Below are 12,180 nucleotides of genomic sequence, written 5' to 3'. Positions count from 1 at the left end.
TTTCGGACTATGAATGAATTGGGCCTTAATATAATATTATTGGGAAAATTAATTAGGATAAGTTAATTGGCAATTGGGTGCAATGCAAGCTCCGGTCCCCTCCCTTAATCGTTTATTGCATTTTGCAAATTAAATATCAATTAAGTCTCAACTGAGGAGGATGCCTTATTAATTAATTGTATACTTTGATGATGGATGAAATAAATAGGAATATAATATTGGTCGTTCGTACTCTTAATTTGATGATCCAGATATATATCCATCCGAATTCGGATACTGTTCAGTGTTCACTCTAACTTATTAATTCGGAGCGGATAATTCATTACCTAGAAAAAATAAAAGAAATGAATCCGGATCTAGCTAGAAATCCGCTCCATTTAATCCTCGGAAAGACAAGAATTTTAGATGACGTATTTGACGCAAAGAAAAGACACAGAGAGAGAGAGAGACTTACATTAACATTAACATTAAGGAAAATTGCATGCAATGAGGGTCTTCAGCTTTCGAATTCTACTACTGGTAGAAAATTTATGGCTGAAGAAAAAACTGACCTCGTTAGTTATCTACTATATAGAGAACATATTTTGTTAATTGTTGTTGTAACAAACATTTTTTTTTTTTTTTTTTTTTTTTTTTTTTAAGAAAAGTGGGGTAAACCCACCTGTTTCATATTGAAACACAACCAGTCATACAAAATTACAAGGATAATTGTTCAAAACCAAAAGAGACAAAAGCAGTATAGTACCGCTGCTACACACTAAACCTGACATAGATCTAAGGGTAGGAAAAAAGCATCAAGCACACAAGATAAAGTCATATGGTAGAACTAAGTAAAGCCAAATGCTAAAAGTAGAAATTCCCATCACTGGAACCAGTTGAGCAAGACATGTAATCATCAGAAGACGGAATGTAGTTGTCAGAACCAGTATCCCCGGATTCAGTCCTGTTTCTCAGGTAGTGTGATAGGTCTATTCTTGCGGAACCAGGTTCTTCCTCTGAATCCTGGGAAGTTTCCTCCTCTTGGGTGCTTGAACCTAACAGAGTTAAAGTGCCTACCTGAGTCAGATTAGAGACATCCATAGGCAATATTAATGTTAGTTTAAGATAAGATTCATCATTTCTAATTTTACACCAGTATGAAGCAAGAGATATAATAGAAGAACCTATACTAGCTAATGATGGTAGAGTAGAGTCAGTAAAGCATAATTTGTTTCTATTAAGCCATATAGTCCAAAGGGTAGCAGCCCTCAGTAGTTCAACTAAAAGAACATCTTTTAAGGGAATGCATGAATCAATTAACCATAACTCACTAATTGAGGTACAATCGTAAGAGAAGTTATTATGAGATGCTATCCAAGACCATATTGCAGTAATATAAGGGCATTGAGCAAATAGGTGATCGGCTGTTTCAAAGGCACCACAGAAAGGGCAATTTGGATTGCCCTGCCAACCTTTTTGCAGTAGGTTGGCTTTGGTGAGTAACTTATCTTGTTTTAGTAACCAAAGAAATACTTTAATTTTAGGGGGGATTTTTGCTTTCCATATAGTTGTGTAGTATGTATTGAGGAAACCTCCGTATTCTAACCAAATATACAAGGAGTGTACTGTAAATAGTCCAGAATTGGTCCATCTCCATTGTATCATGTCTGGGGTCAAGGGGATTGGATTGAAGGAAATAGAACTTTTCAGATTATTCCACTCAATTGATAATATGCCAGTTAATTGCCTAGTAAAATGTAAGGATAAACAAAGGTTTGAAGGATCATTAATTGAGGTTGTAAAGGCATTAGCTACAGTAATGTTAGGATCAGAGGCAATTTTAAATAAGTTAGGGTATAGACAATAAAGGCTACATTCGCCATTCCATCTATCCAACCAAAAAGCCGTTGACTGGCCATCATTGACAACCCTATTAATCCCTAAGTCAAAAATTAATCTAAGACTTAATATGCTTTTCCAGAAATGTGATGAGTTTGTGATCTCTAAACCTGAAGCAGTGTATTTAGCAGTAAGGAGATCTTTCCATCTACCTTTGATTGTAGGATCTTTAAATCTAAACCACCATTCCGCTAAAAGTGCAGTGTTCATTCTAGAGAGATTAATGATTCCTAATCCACCTTGGTCCTTACTAAGACATACAGATTTCCACTTGACAAGGTGGTACTTCTTTTTATCAGTGTTACCACCTGCCCATAGGAAAGACCTTCTAATTTTCTCAATCTTATTGCATACAGTAACAGGCATTTTGTAGATGGATAACCAGTACAGGGGAATTGCTGAAATTACAGAATTTAATAAGGTAACTTTCCAACATGTCTGTAAATGAGCTGAGTTTGAACAAGTTGTCACACCCCAAACCAGGAATTCTGAATTAAGGTGTGATCAACCTCGTTTTGTGCTTATTTAATCATTAAACACGCAAGGCTAAAATAAACAAAATAATAAATCAAACAACAGCGGAAGCATAATAATATAAAGAATCGAGCATCAGTCACTGATACCTCGCATATTTAGCCTATATTTGACTTGATTTCATACCAAATTCATGTTCCAAATTGTCAAAACCATGTGCATTTCATTGATATATTCTTAGAATTTGGTACTGCTGAGAGTTTGTTTGTTTTCTGCAGGATTGGAGCAAAATACACGAAGAAACGGCGTTTTTGGACACCTTGGTACGGCCCTTACCAAACTTGGTACGGCCTGTACCAAACTTAGCCGTTTCAGCCTTCTTCCCACCTTGTACGGCCTGGCCGTACCAAATTGGTACGGGCCGTACATAGGTGCCGCCTGACAGAATTCAAATCTTGGCAGAGGCTATATATAGCGGGGGATCTCTCCATTTTGGGGAATTCCACTTCATTCCAGATTGAGAGCTCAGTGAAAGAGAGAAAGAGAGCAAAGGAGCAAGAAGAGAAGATCAAGGAAGAGGAAGAGGCGAGAATCGACGGATCTACACCTTCTCCATTCCCGATCTTCAATCTAGTTCTTTCATGACTTTCTCTATCTCTTTTCTTGTATATCTGGACAGATCCATGACTTGTGAGTAGTAGACTTTCGTTTCTAGGGTTTGTAGATGGATTTTCTTGATTTGTGTTGCTTTTCTTGATTTGGATCTTGTATGAACTCTTGTGATTGATTTGATTGTGAATTTGCTTGTCTTGATTGCTTTGTGTTGCTGTGATTGCATGTGGTGTGCCTATAGTGGTAGATCAACCCTAACAAGGTCATGTGACCATTGCCTTCTCTCAACCAAACCAATCCCTTTAGGTAGACTTGATCGAATTGAAGCCGAAATGTTGAATTCTCCTCTAATCGACAGATTAGAGGTTACCTTAGATCTCCAATCAATCAACTAGAGGATCTGGACCAAAACACGAGAGTTGAGGTTTAGAAACCCTAGAAGGTGAAGAATTGAATCCAAAACTTAGATCTTGAACCAACAAACGAGAGTTGAGGTTTAGGAACCTTAGGTATGGTCAATTGAACCTTTATCAAGAGTTTAATACGAGGTACCAGCAAGAAATGCATCAACTCGAACTTGTAAGCTCTGTTCTGGTAAACCAGTACGGCCCTTACAAGAGTGGTGCGACCTACCCGTACCAAGCCCCATACGGCTTGGTCATACCAGGTTGGTGCGGCCTGGCCGTACCAACTTGGTAAGGGCCGTACCACTAGAGGCAAATCAGAGATGAAGTCTGAAACCCTTGAAACACCTTTTATCCCAAATCAAAACACAGTTTATACCTTTTCTTGCACATTTACTATTCTATATCATTGTGTGATTGCTTGAGTTGATTCCTTAGGAAAATTAAACACCAAAACCCATTTTTCTCACTTCTAGTCTTTAGCTAAGCTAAGTAAAATTCTAGATAAATAAACCGTCCCTGTGGATCGATACCCGATTATACTCCTCGATAGGGTTGTGCACTTGCAACCCTAATCGGAAGGTGTAACCGAGGTTTAAAAGGTACGCTCCCAAGCGTACCGAAACTTGTGTTGCGCTTTACGCCGATCAGTCACATAGCAAATAAATAAACATACATATCATACAATACGATCCGTCTCAGATCCAAAATAACATCATCTAATGAAAGGGGATACATGATCTATCGAGCCCGTATATATAATACAAGAAATACGGGACTCGTAAACCTAATCAAAGCCTAACCCTAACTAAATCAAGCGGCGTGGCCATCGGGGACAACTCCTGAGAACTCCTGTTGCGGATCGCCAGATGCTGTACCTGAAACCCACGAAACAACTTGTGGATGACTAATCGCCCAGTATGTGACCCAGAATTATCCCCTCAGGAATCCTATACGGTCAAAGCACTTTTATTTATAAATTGCGTACAGTTATTATTACAATTAAAATATGCACATGTGTGAACCTATCTCAATATCTAATAGATGAACAATATTTTTAATTAATGCCATGATGCGATTATTCTAATATGCCAACATGCGAAATAAACCCAAAATCAAAATATAATATCGGATAGTAATCAATTCGGAGTCCAGTACCAAAGCACTGTGTGCCCAAATATAATAATAATACGGATTTAAGTAAATCACCCCATGCCATGCCAATAGTATAAAAAGGATCTAAAATGATATAATCCAAGGACTGTGATCAAACTGCAATGATATATGTTGCCTAATGACATCGCGCATTGCCCACAAGATTAGCATTACACTAGCACACTAGTCGATGGTTATACCTTTGCCAATAGGATCAAGTGATCCGTAACGATATAATCCAAGTACTGTGATCAGGGAACAATGATACATGTTGCCTAGTGACATCGCGCATTGCCCATAAGATTAGTATAACACTAGCACACTAGCAGATGGTTATATCTTTTGCCAATAAGATCAAGTGATTAGTAACGATATAATCCAAGTATTGTGATCAGGGAACAATGATACACGTTGCCTAGTGACATCGCGCACTGCCCACAAGATTAGTATAACACTAGCACACTAGCAGATGGTTATATCTTAAATTCCGTGTTTCAACTCGCTTAAACGATTCATCAACCAAACATATAAAATAGGAGAAATCATAAAAACATGAGACACGCAGCCTCGTATCAAAACATAGGACACATAGTCCATCATCACAAACCAGAGACACTGTCACACCCTGCGGCCACGGGTCGCAACAGTGCCCCGCCGTAAGCATACAACACCGTGTATGCTTACAAGGCAATTAACAATTCACACAGAAATAAACCACCAAATAATAATATAACACAGGTTTCTAAATATAAATCATAGTACACAGTCTGGTCAGAGTATAATACATCAAAAGTATCTCATCCAGATACCAACCATAGGGTTTAACCTAGAACTATACAACAAAACATATATATCCAGGGTCATATAAGGGTATACTACGAAAGGCCTATTACTCGCGTGCCTCCCCGGAATCAGTCGCACTAGAACTTGTAAAATAACTCGAAGGGTGGGGGTGAGAATAAATTCTCAGTGCAAATTTGCCATCGTTAGATTATTGGATTTGCAATCAAACTCCATATTCAAAAATGAAATCCATACAACATCACATTAACAGTTCTATCACAATATATAAATGAATGCACATGCTTGACAACAAATAATCAAATGAAATACAACTTACGGAGTTTCCAAGATGAAGTTCAAACAAGCACATATTTGACTTAACTCATCTTATCATGGCTGGTAGTACCTATAGATGTTCAACCGAGCTGGACCCTTTATCAAACCCTCATCTGTAGGGTTACTGACACCTACAGATGTTCCACCGAGCTGGACCCTTTATCTGACACTCATCTGTAGTGCTTTGGCTTAACCATTTCCTAAAGTCTGGTTCCAAGTCACCTATACAAGTCACCTATCCGCACTCACCACCAGTGCGGATCACCTATCCGCACTCACCACCAGTGCGGACGCACTGAGAAGAAATTCAAAAAACAATTTAAGGAAAACAGAAGCCAGTGCAGATCAGCCATCTGCACTCATCACCAGTGCGGACACACTGAGCCTATAAGGTGTCAGAATCTCGAAATTTCGACGCGGTTTCGATTCACACTTGACTTACTTATTTAGAGAAGCATTATTTAAGGTTTAAATTTCTATTTCGTTAGCACGATTTTTGATTCTTGACTTTAAAACATTTAAAATTTTAATTGTTAAAATTCCGTAACGTAACATTTCTCCTCCCTTAAAATAAAGTTCAGTCCTCTGAAATTAGTATTAATTGTTAAGTTAGAAGTTTGCATGAACTTAATTTTATTGTGTACTTTATTTGTTCTTCTTGTCGTATCAGTTTGTATTTGGAGATTATGTTGATCAATATGTTTGGAATTTAAATTAGTTTTAATTGTTAAGTTAGAAGTTTGTTATTTTTAAAGCAAATACAAAAACTATAAAACTAAACTGCAAAACATAATAAAAAATAACGAAATTAAACTCAATGCAGGGACAGTAACTATAAAACACAAGTCAAACATAATGAAACTAATCTACACTAAAACAATAACTGTAAATAAGATATATCTCAAATATACTCTGAAGGGCTAAACCGGTAAGGTGCTCGACCCCTATTTTCCCTACTGAAATTCCTTTGACGCCAGTCATGCCACTATAGTTCGCCATCTTGGGCTCTACGAGCTAGTGTAACCTCCCCCTCGGGCTCGGCCCATGCACTCATCGTGAGTGCTATACTCCAAGGATCTGTGGGCTCAGCCGCGTAGGTAGCTAGCGGTTGGGTATGGAATAGGGAATCTGCAAGCTGGGATGCATAGTCAAGCTGAGTCCCGCTACCAGAGGCCTCCCAATCATAAGCCCTCGGTGGATACGGTTGACGCGGTGCCGGAGAGGCGGCTGTATCCCACTGATCAGCTGGAGTAAAATCTAAAAGGTTGAAAGTGAACCTCTCATCTTGTACAGGCTGGATCTCTGGAGACTCGTGCTGCTCAGGCGGTGGCGGCATGTATGCAGGACCCTGTAGGATACCAATAATTTAGTAAATTTTTACTAAATCTTTACCTAAAATAAAGAAATAAATAAAATAAAGAATCATATACCGGGGGAAGAACTAGACGTCCATGCTCGTCACGGTAAGTGTGCAAACCAGCCATGCGCAGTACCCAATGATGATAGTCTCACGCTGGCTGCTCTGTGGGGATCGGTGGCATCTCATTGTTCAGAATAGGTGGCGTATCAGGCTTGTCCGATTGTATTTTGCGTCAATCAATATTCTCTCCGGCATCTCGCAGCATAGTGACTAGCTTTGCCTCGTGGCCGTGGTCCTCAATGCAGGGACCAACCAAGTTCAACATCGCATGCCCGACCGCTCTGTAGCCTACTTTTCCAAGACAGATGATTGAACGCGCGGCACCTTTAAGCACTACCAGCAGCTAAAAAAACAAGGTTAGATTTAGTAAAAATTATGCAAAAAAGTTCATATTGTTCAAAAATGTGTTGTTTTAGATGCATTACCTGACGAGCACCTTTCCGGCCAGTGGGGGTATAACCATCATCTAAGAATATTTTTTCGCGAAGAAAATTACCGTAATCTCCCTCTATATACACTGAGGCCATGCCGACACGTATGTACCAAGCCTCATATCTCAATAGGGGATCTCCCTAGAATTGCACCCATCCTCCGGCATATGCCACAAGTTGGCAATCATATTTCTCGCCCTTTCGTAGTGTATTTGTTAATGGAAACTCCAATCTCTACCGGGGTGATTGTCGTGCGTCATCCTGTAATTAATATGTTAGTTGCAATTTTAAGCCAATAACCAATGTCCGCTACTAAATACTAAAAGAACATAACTTACCCGTGTAGCCTCCTGATCTCAGATCTCAGGACGTCTGGATCTGCGGGGAGGAGTGGAGGATATCCAAACTGACGGAGCACCCGGTCTGAATAGTGGAACTCCACTATCCAGAAGCACACCAGTGGACCCCTGTATAGCCACACTGCCGAATCATCCGCTACAGTCTGCGACAGCCTCCCCTCACTATATAGCTGCTGGTACGGAGTCCAGGTCACCTGCGTGTCACCCAGGCTCTGAATCTGGCCTCGAACCAGCCTGATACCTACTGGCTTTCCGTGAGGCTGGTTCCTATACTCGTGATTTTCGTACCATTTCTTGCCAAATGTATGACAGTCTTGACTCGTGGGAACTCCCCATTTTGGCGATTCATTAGGTACAGGTACCCCCACCGGTAGCCGTGACCATGCCCAGTGCTGCAGTAGAATTACCGGCCCGTACATAACCTTATTTTTCCTCTGTAATTTGAAGAATATTAGCCATCAGAGAGAAGTAAAAATATTTAAAATAAGATAAGAAGAACATATTGACCTGGCAACTCTGGTACAAGTTGAAATAAAGATGTGCCAAGACAGCCCCACCCCAGTTGTACTTTCTATCCGGCTCAAGTTCCTGCACCAACTCTAGATACACCAACTCTAGTTGTACATAGAACCAAATAGGTCCATCAGGAAGCCCCGTGTGTATCTGTAACATTGAAATTAGAAAGCAACTCATTTTTCCGCATGAATTATAGTACAATATAAATTTATTTCCTAATAGTTTTTGTGAGTACCTCTGAATCTCGAGCTCTGTGGCATGCCGATCCAGACCTCCCGCAAACAGAGCTCGCAGCTTCGTCTTCTTCAAAGCGTATATGGACTTCCCACTATTATCCCGTATATCTCCTCCTGCTCCCAACAGCTCTGCGAGTCTGTCATTAATCATGTTGTCATCCTCCTCAGGGGGGTCAGATATGCCACCAACAGGCTCGTCCTGGATGGGCAGACCCCATAGGACACTCACGTCCTGGAGAGTCACTGTCATCTCTCCGAATGGTAAGTGGAACGTGCTCGTCTCGGGGCGCCATCGCTCCACTAGTCCTGCAATGAGGGACCCATTAATGGCCTTAGTCTCCATCTCTGTCTCCATAATATCGACCAAATGATGCAATCCCAAATTTTGCAGATACTGGTCCATCAACGGATAACACTGTATACTAGGATGCCGACTCTTGGCCTCTACAATCTCCTCACTCTGCGTTGAAAAAAGTAAACAACATAAAAAACTGAAAATACGAGAACTCGACAAAATTTAAACTTAACAAATTAATCAAGTACCTCAACAGATGCCAGTGAGACTCGGTGCTCTGCGTGAGTCATCTATAATAGAGGACTGAAATGTTCGGTGTTGTTCTCGGGAATTGGCTCAAGATCAGGGTCCGGTGGTGGTGGTCTCCTAGACCGTCCCCGTCCCCTAGCCGCCATCCTACGTTAAAAGCATTGAAAGCAATAAGAAATCTTTCATTTGTCATACAAAAACCCTTAAAACCTGTGGTTGAGGGACTCCATGTCAAAATTTTGTTTGGTTGAATTTTAATTCTCTTGATAAGTTAATTTCGATTGATTCAGTTTAATTCGACCGAACAGATCAAAATTTTGTTGAGTTCAGTTTTAATTCTGTTGATAAGTTAATTTCGATCGATCAATTAGGTGGCATGAGTTTACTATCAAAACGGAAATTCAGACATGATTTTATGACCTAATTAAATTTAGGAATGACTCTAATAAAAATATCACATTAAATTATTTGTCGAGTCATGTGAAAAATTATTAAGATCATGTTAATTATGAACAGGCATGTCAGCAGATATAAATTTTTGTTGTTTCATTTTCTTTCCAAAATTACACATTTATCATTTTCATACTTAAAATTTCAAAAAAATCATTTTAGTCCTAATTATCACATGTTTACTATCTTGCTCCAAAAGTTTAATAGTATATCCTAAGTTTTTTATTTGTAACAAATTTGTTCTACCATCCTAATTAAATTAAGATATACATAAATAACATTTTAAGTTAATTTATAAGGGAAATTGTCACGAACACTATGCTATGCGTATTTGATGTCATGACCACTAGGCTATGCAATATTGACAATATATTTTTTTAATCTAAAATTTAAATTTCAAATATAAACTTTAGAACTTGTGTAACTTCCACGAGAGATGCTTTCATGTAATTTTTGTAAATATTGTGAGCTTACTTGCAATCAATGTTCTAAATAGCGCGCTATAGCGTTTTTCTCCCACAAAAGCTATGGCGCTATGTCCAAATAGCGCCACTATAGCGTGCTATTTCGCCCTATAGCGCCGCTATTTGAGTATAGCGCAATTTTTTTAACCCGGCTGCTATGACGCGATAAACACTATTTAAATCATTGCTTGCAATAATGACAATATATTCTTTTTGACATCTTGATCTAGTATATATAATATAAGTTTAGAAAATTGTAAAATTTTAAAATAATGCATCTATCATATGAAAAATAAATTAGATCACGAACAATCGTACGATGAGAATATATTAGATCATTACTCATAGACGACCTCACAATAGTGATTTTCAACTCCAAAATCAAAATGAGTGTGATAGATTAGTTCATAGATGGAGGTTTATGTAGACAATTTTTTCCTCAATATTTATTAAATTCAAAATGATCGAACTTTTTACCTACCACCGATGCATGCCATTAGATGCAACGCTTACGAAAGTGTTGATTTTGTAGAGTAATTAGAGTAAAATTTAAGTTTGAATTTAGAGTCATTCGATCAAAATCCAAGCTAATTCATACTGAATTTAAAAATTTACACTACTATTTTTAGATTCCTGCTAACTTATAACGAACTATCCAGATTCAAACTGAAATATCGTTTTTCTATTGCATCTCTATTGATTCCTTTTTGAATTTCAACACTCTTTGCTTATTGCAAATATATCAATTCATGTAGAATTCCAGTGAAGATATTGCGTATACAGGGATCACTATTTTAGTAAATTTTTTTTTAAAAATAGCATATACAGGGATAAATATTTTATGTATTCCTCTGTTGCATCTATCACCTTAATTTTCAAAGTTATTTAATGTGAGTTAATGATATTAATATTTGACGAAATTTATGACATTGTTCTAACTTTAATATTAATATTGTAAAAGTATGAGAATCACAATGAACGAATTAAAAGAAAAAAAGATGTGGAATTAATTTTAGTTTTTTTTTTTAATTTGTATTATATAACTAAATCTTTGGAAATATATATAGCAAAAAATCAAAATTATATCTCATCATACTTCAAATAAGAATTATATAACTATGTTTTTTAGAAAATTGCACAATCAGTAACAATTAAATGGAAAAACCATGGAATGTTTACCACTACGTAACAACCCTCTGGTACCAATACCATTGTTACACTCATGTCATTTGAACAATCATATTGCAAAGAAAGAAATAATTCTAGAAATCACTTCAATTAATACAATAATTCCTATACAATTACATTACGTGTTTCGTCGAACATCTGATAGACCACAATAATTGAGCTAAATGTACTAACAATTTGGCATTGACATATCACAAATAACATATCAAACATCTTACATGCATTAACAATTCAATTAAATTAACTCAAAATTGTCATAAAATTACTTACTCTTCTTGAGTAGTGGAGTCGTGGAGGTGCTACACAGGTTATGGAAGTTGAAGGCAACGCCCGACGGCTCTTTTTTCACCTTTCACAGAGAGGAAGGGAAGGGGACAGAATCAACGAGATGGGAGAGATGGAGCGGGGCAGAGCAAGAAGGGAGCGGGGCGGGTCCGATTTGGCGGAGCAAACTGGTGGTGACGGGTTTTCTTTCATGGACAGAGAGAGGGCAGAGCACAGGGTGGGGGTGGAGAAGAAAGGAGGTTGCTTCAAGATCCGTGCGAATCTATAATTTAAAGGCCGGGCCGCTAATAATTTCCGTGCTTCCAAACATAAATTCGGGGCCGTGCATTTGCTTCAAGATTCGTGCAGCGGATATTATCCGCAGGGGGGGGGGGGTTTAATCCGAAGCACGGATATTTTGTGCGGTCTGAGTAGTTTTAAAATTTCAGTTCAGATCTGGTTATTTTTATTAAATTAATTTTTTAATGGGTATTTTAAAAAAAATCAGCATGGCGGACCCCAACTCAAATCCCCTCCAATATTTAACATAGTATAATGGCTTTGAGATTTGTGTTTGCAAGGCTTGAACGGTTGAGATATTTTATCAATCATTCTCCTTTAATTTGGAGAGAAGATTTGATTTGATTTAATTATAATTTGGGATGA

The 12,180-nt window shown here is 38.2% G+C and overlaps 1 protein-coding gene across 1 annotated transcript; it reads right to left on the bottom strand.

The window, feature by feature from the left end:
- Positions 1-7,827: 7,827 nt before the first annotated feature.
- On the bottom strand, positions 7,828-9,189 carry LOC144546253 (serine/threonine-protein phosphatase 7 long form homolog). The gene is made up of 3 exons (XM_078294792.1): positions 9,148-9,189; positions 8,360-9,064; positions 7,828-8,286 (listed from the first exon to the last, which is right to left on the bottom strand). The coding sequence occupies exons 1-3, from the start codon at positions 9,187-9,189 to the stop codon at positions 7,828-7,830; spliced, it is 1,206 nt and encodes a 401-aa protein (XP_078150918.1).
- Between the last annotated feature and the right edge of the window lie 2,991 nt (positions 9,190-12,180).

This window comes from Carex rostrata, chromosome 29 (assembly GCF_964058835.1).
Source record: "Carex rostrata chromosome 29, lpCarRost1.2, whole genome shotgun sequence".
NCBI classification, from domain to species: Eukaryota; Viridiplantae; Streptophyta; class Magnoliopsida; order Poales; family Cyperaceae; genus Carex; species Carex rostrata.
This window is presented reverse-complemented; position numbering and strand designations above follow the sequence as displayed.

Coding starts and splice junctions, on each gene's coding strand:
- LOC144546253 (XM_078294792.1), bottom strand. CDS start 9,189: ATGACTCACGCAGAGCACCGAGTCTCACTGGCATCTGTTGAG. Junction 9,065..9,147: donor TCTCACTGGCATCTGTTGAG/GTACTTGATTAA, acceptor TTTTCAACGCAG/AGTGAGGAGATTGTAGAGGC. Junction 8,287..8,359: donor ACTTGTACCAGAGTTGCCAG/GTCAATATGTTC, acceptor TTCAAATTACAG/AGGAAAAATAAGGTTATGTA.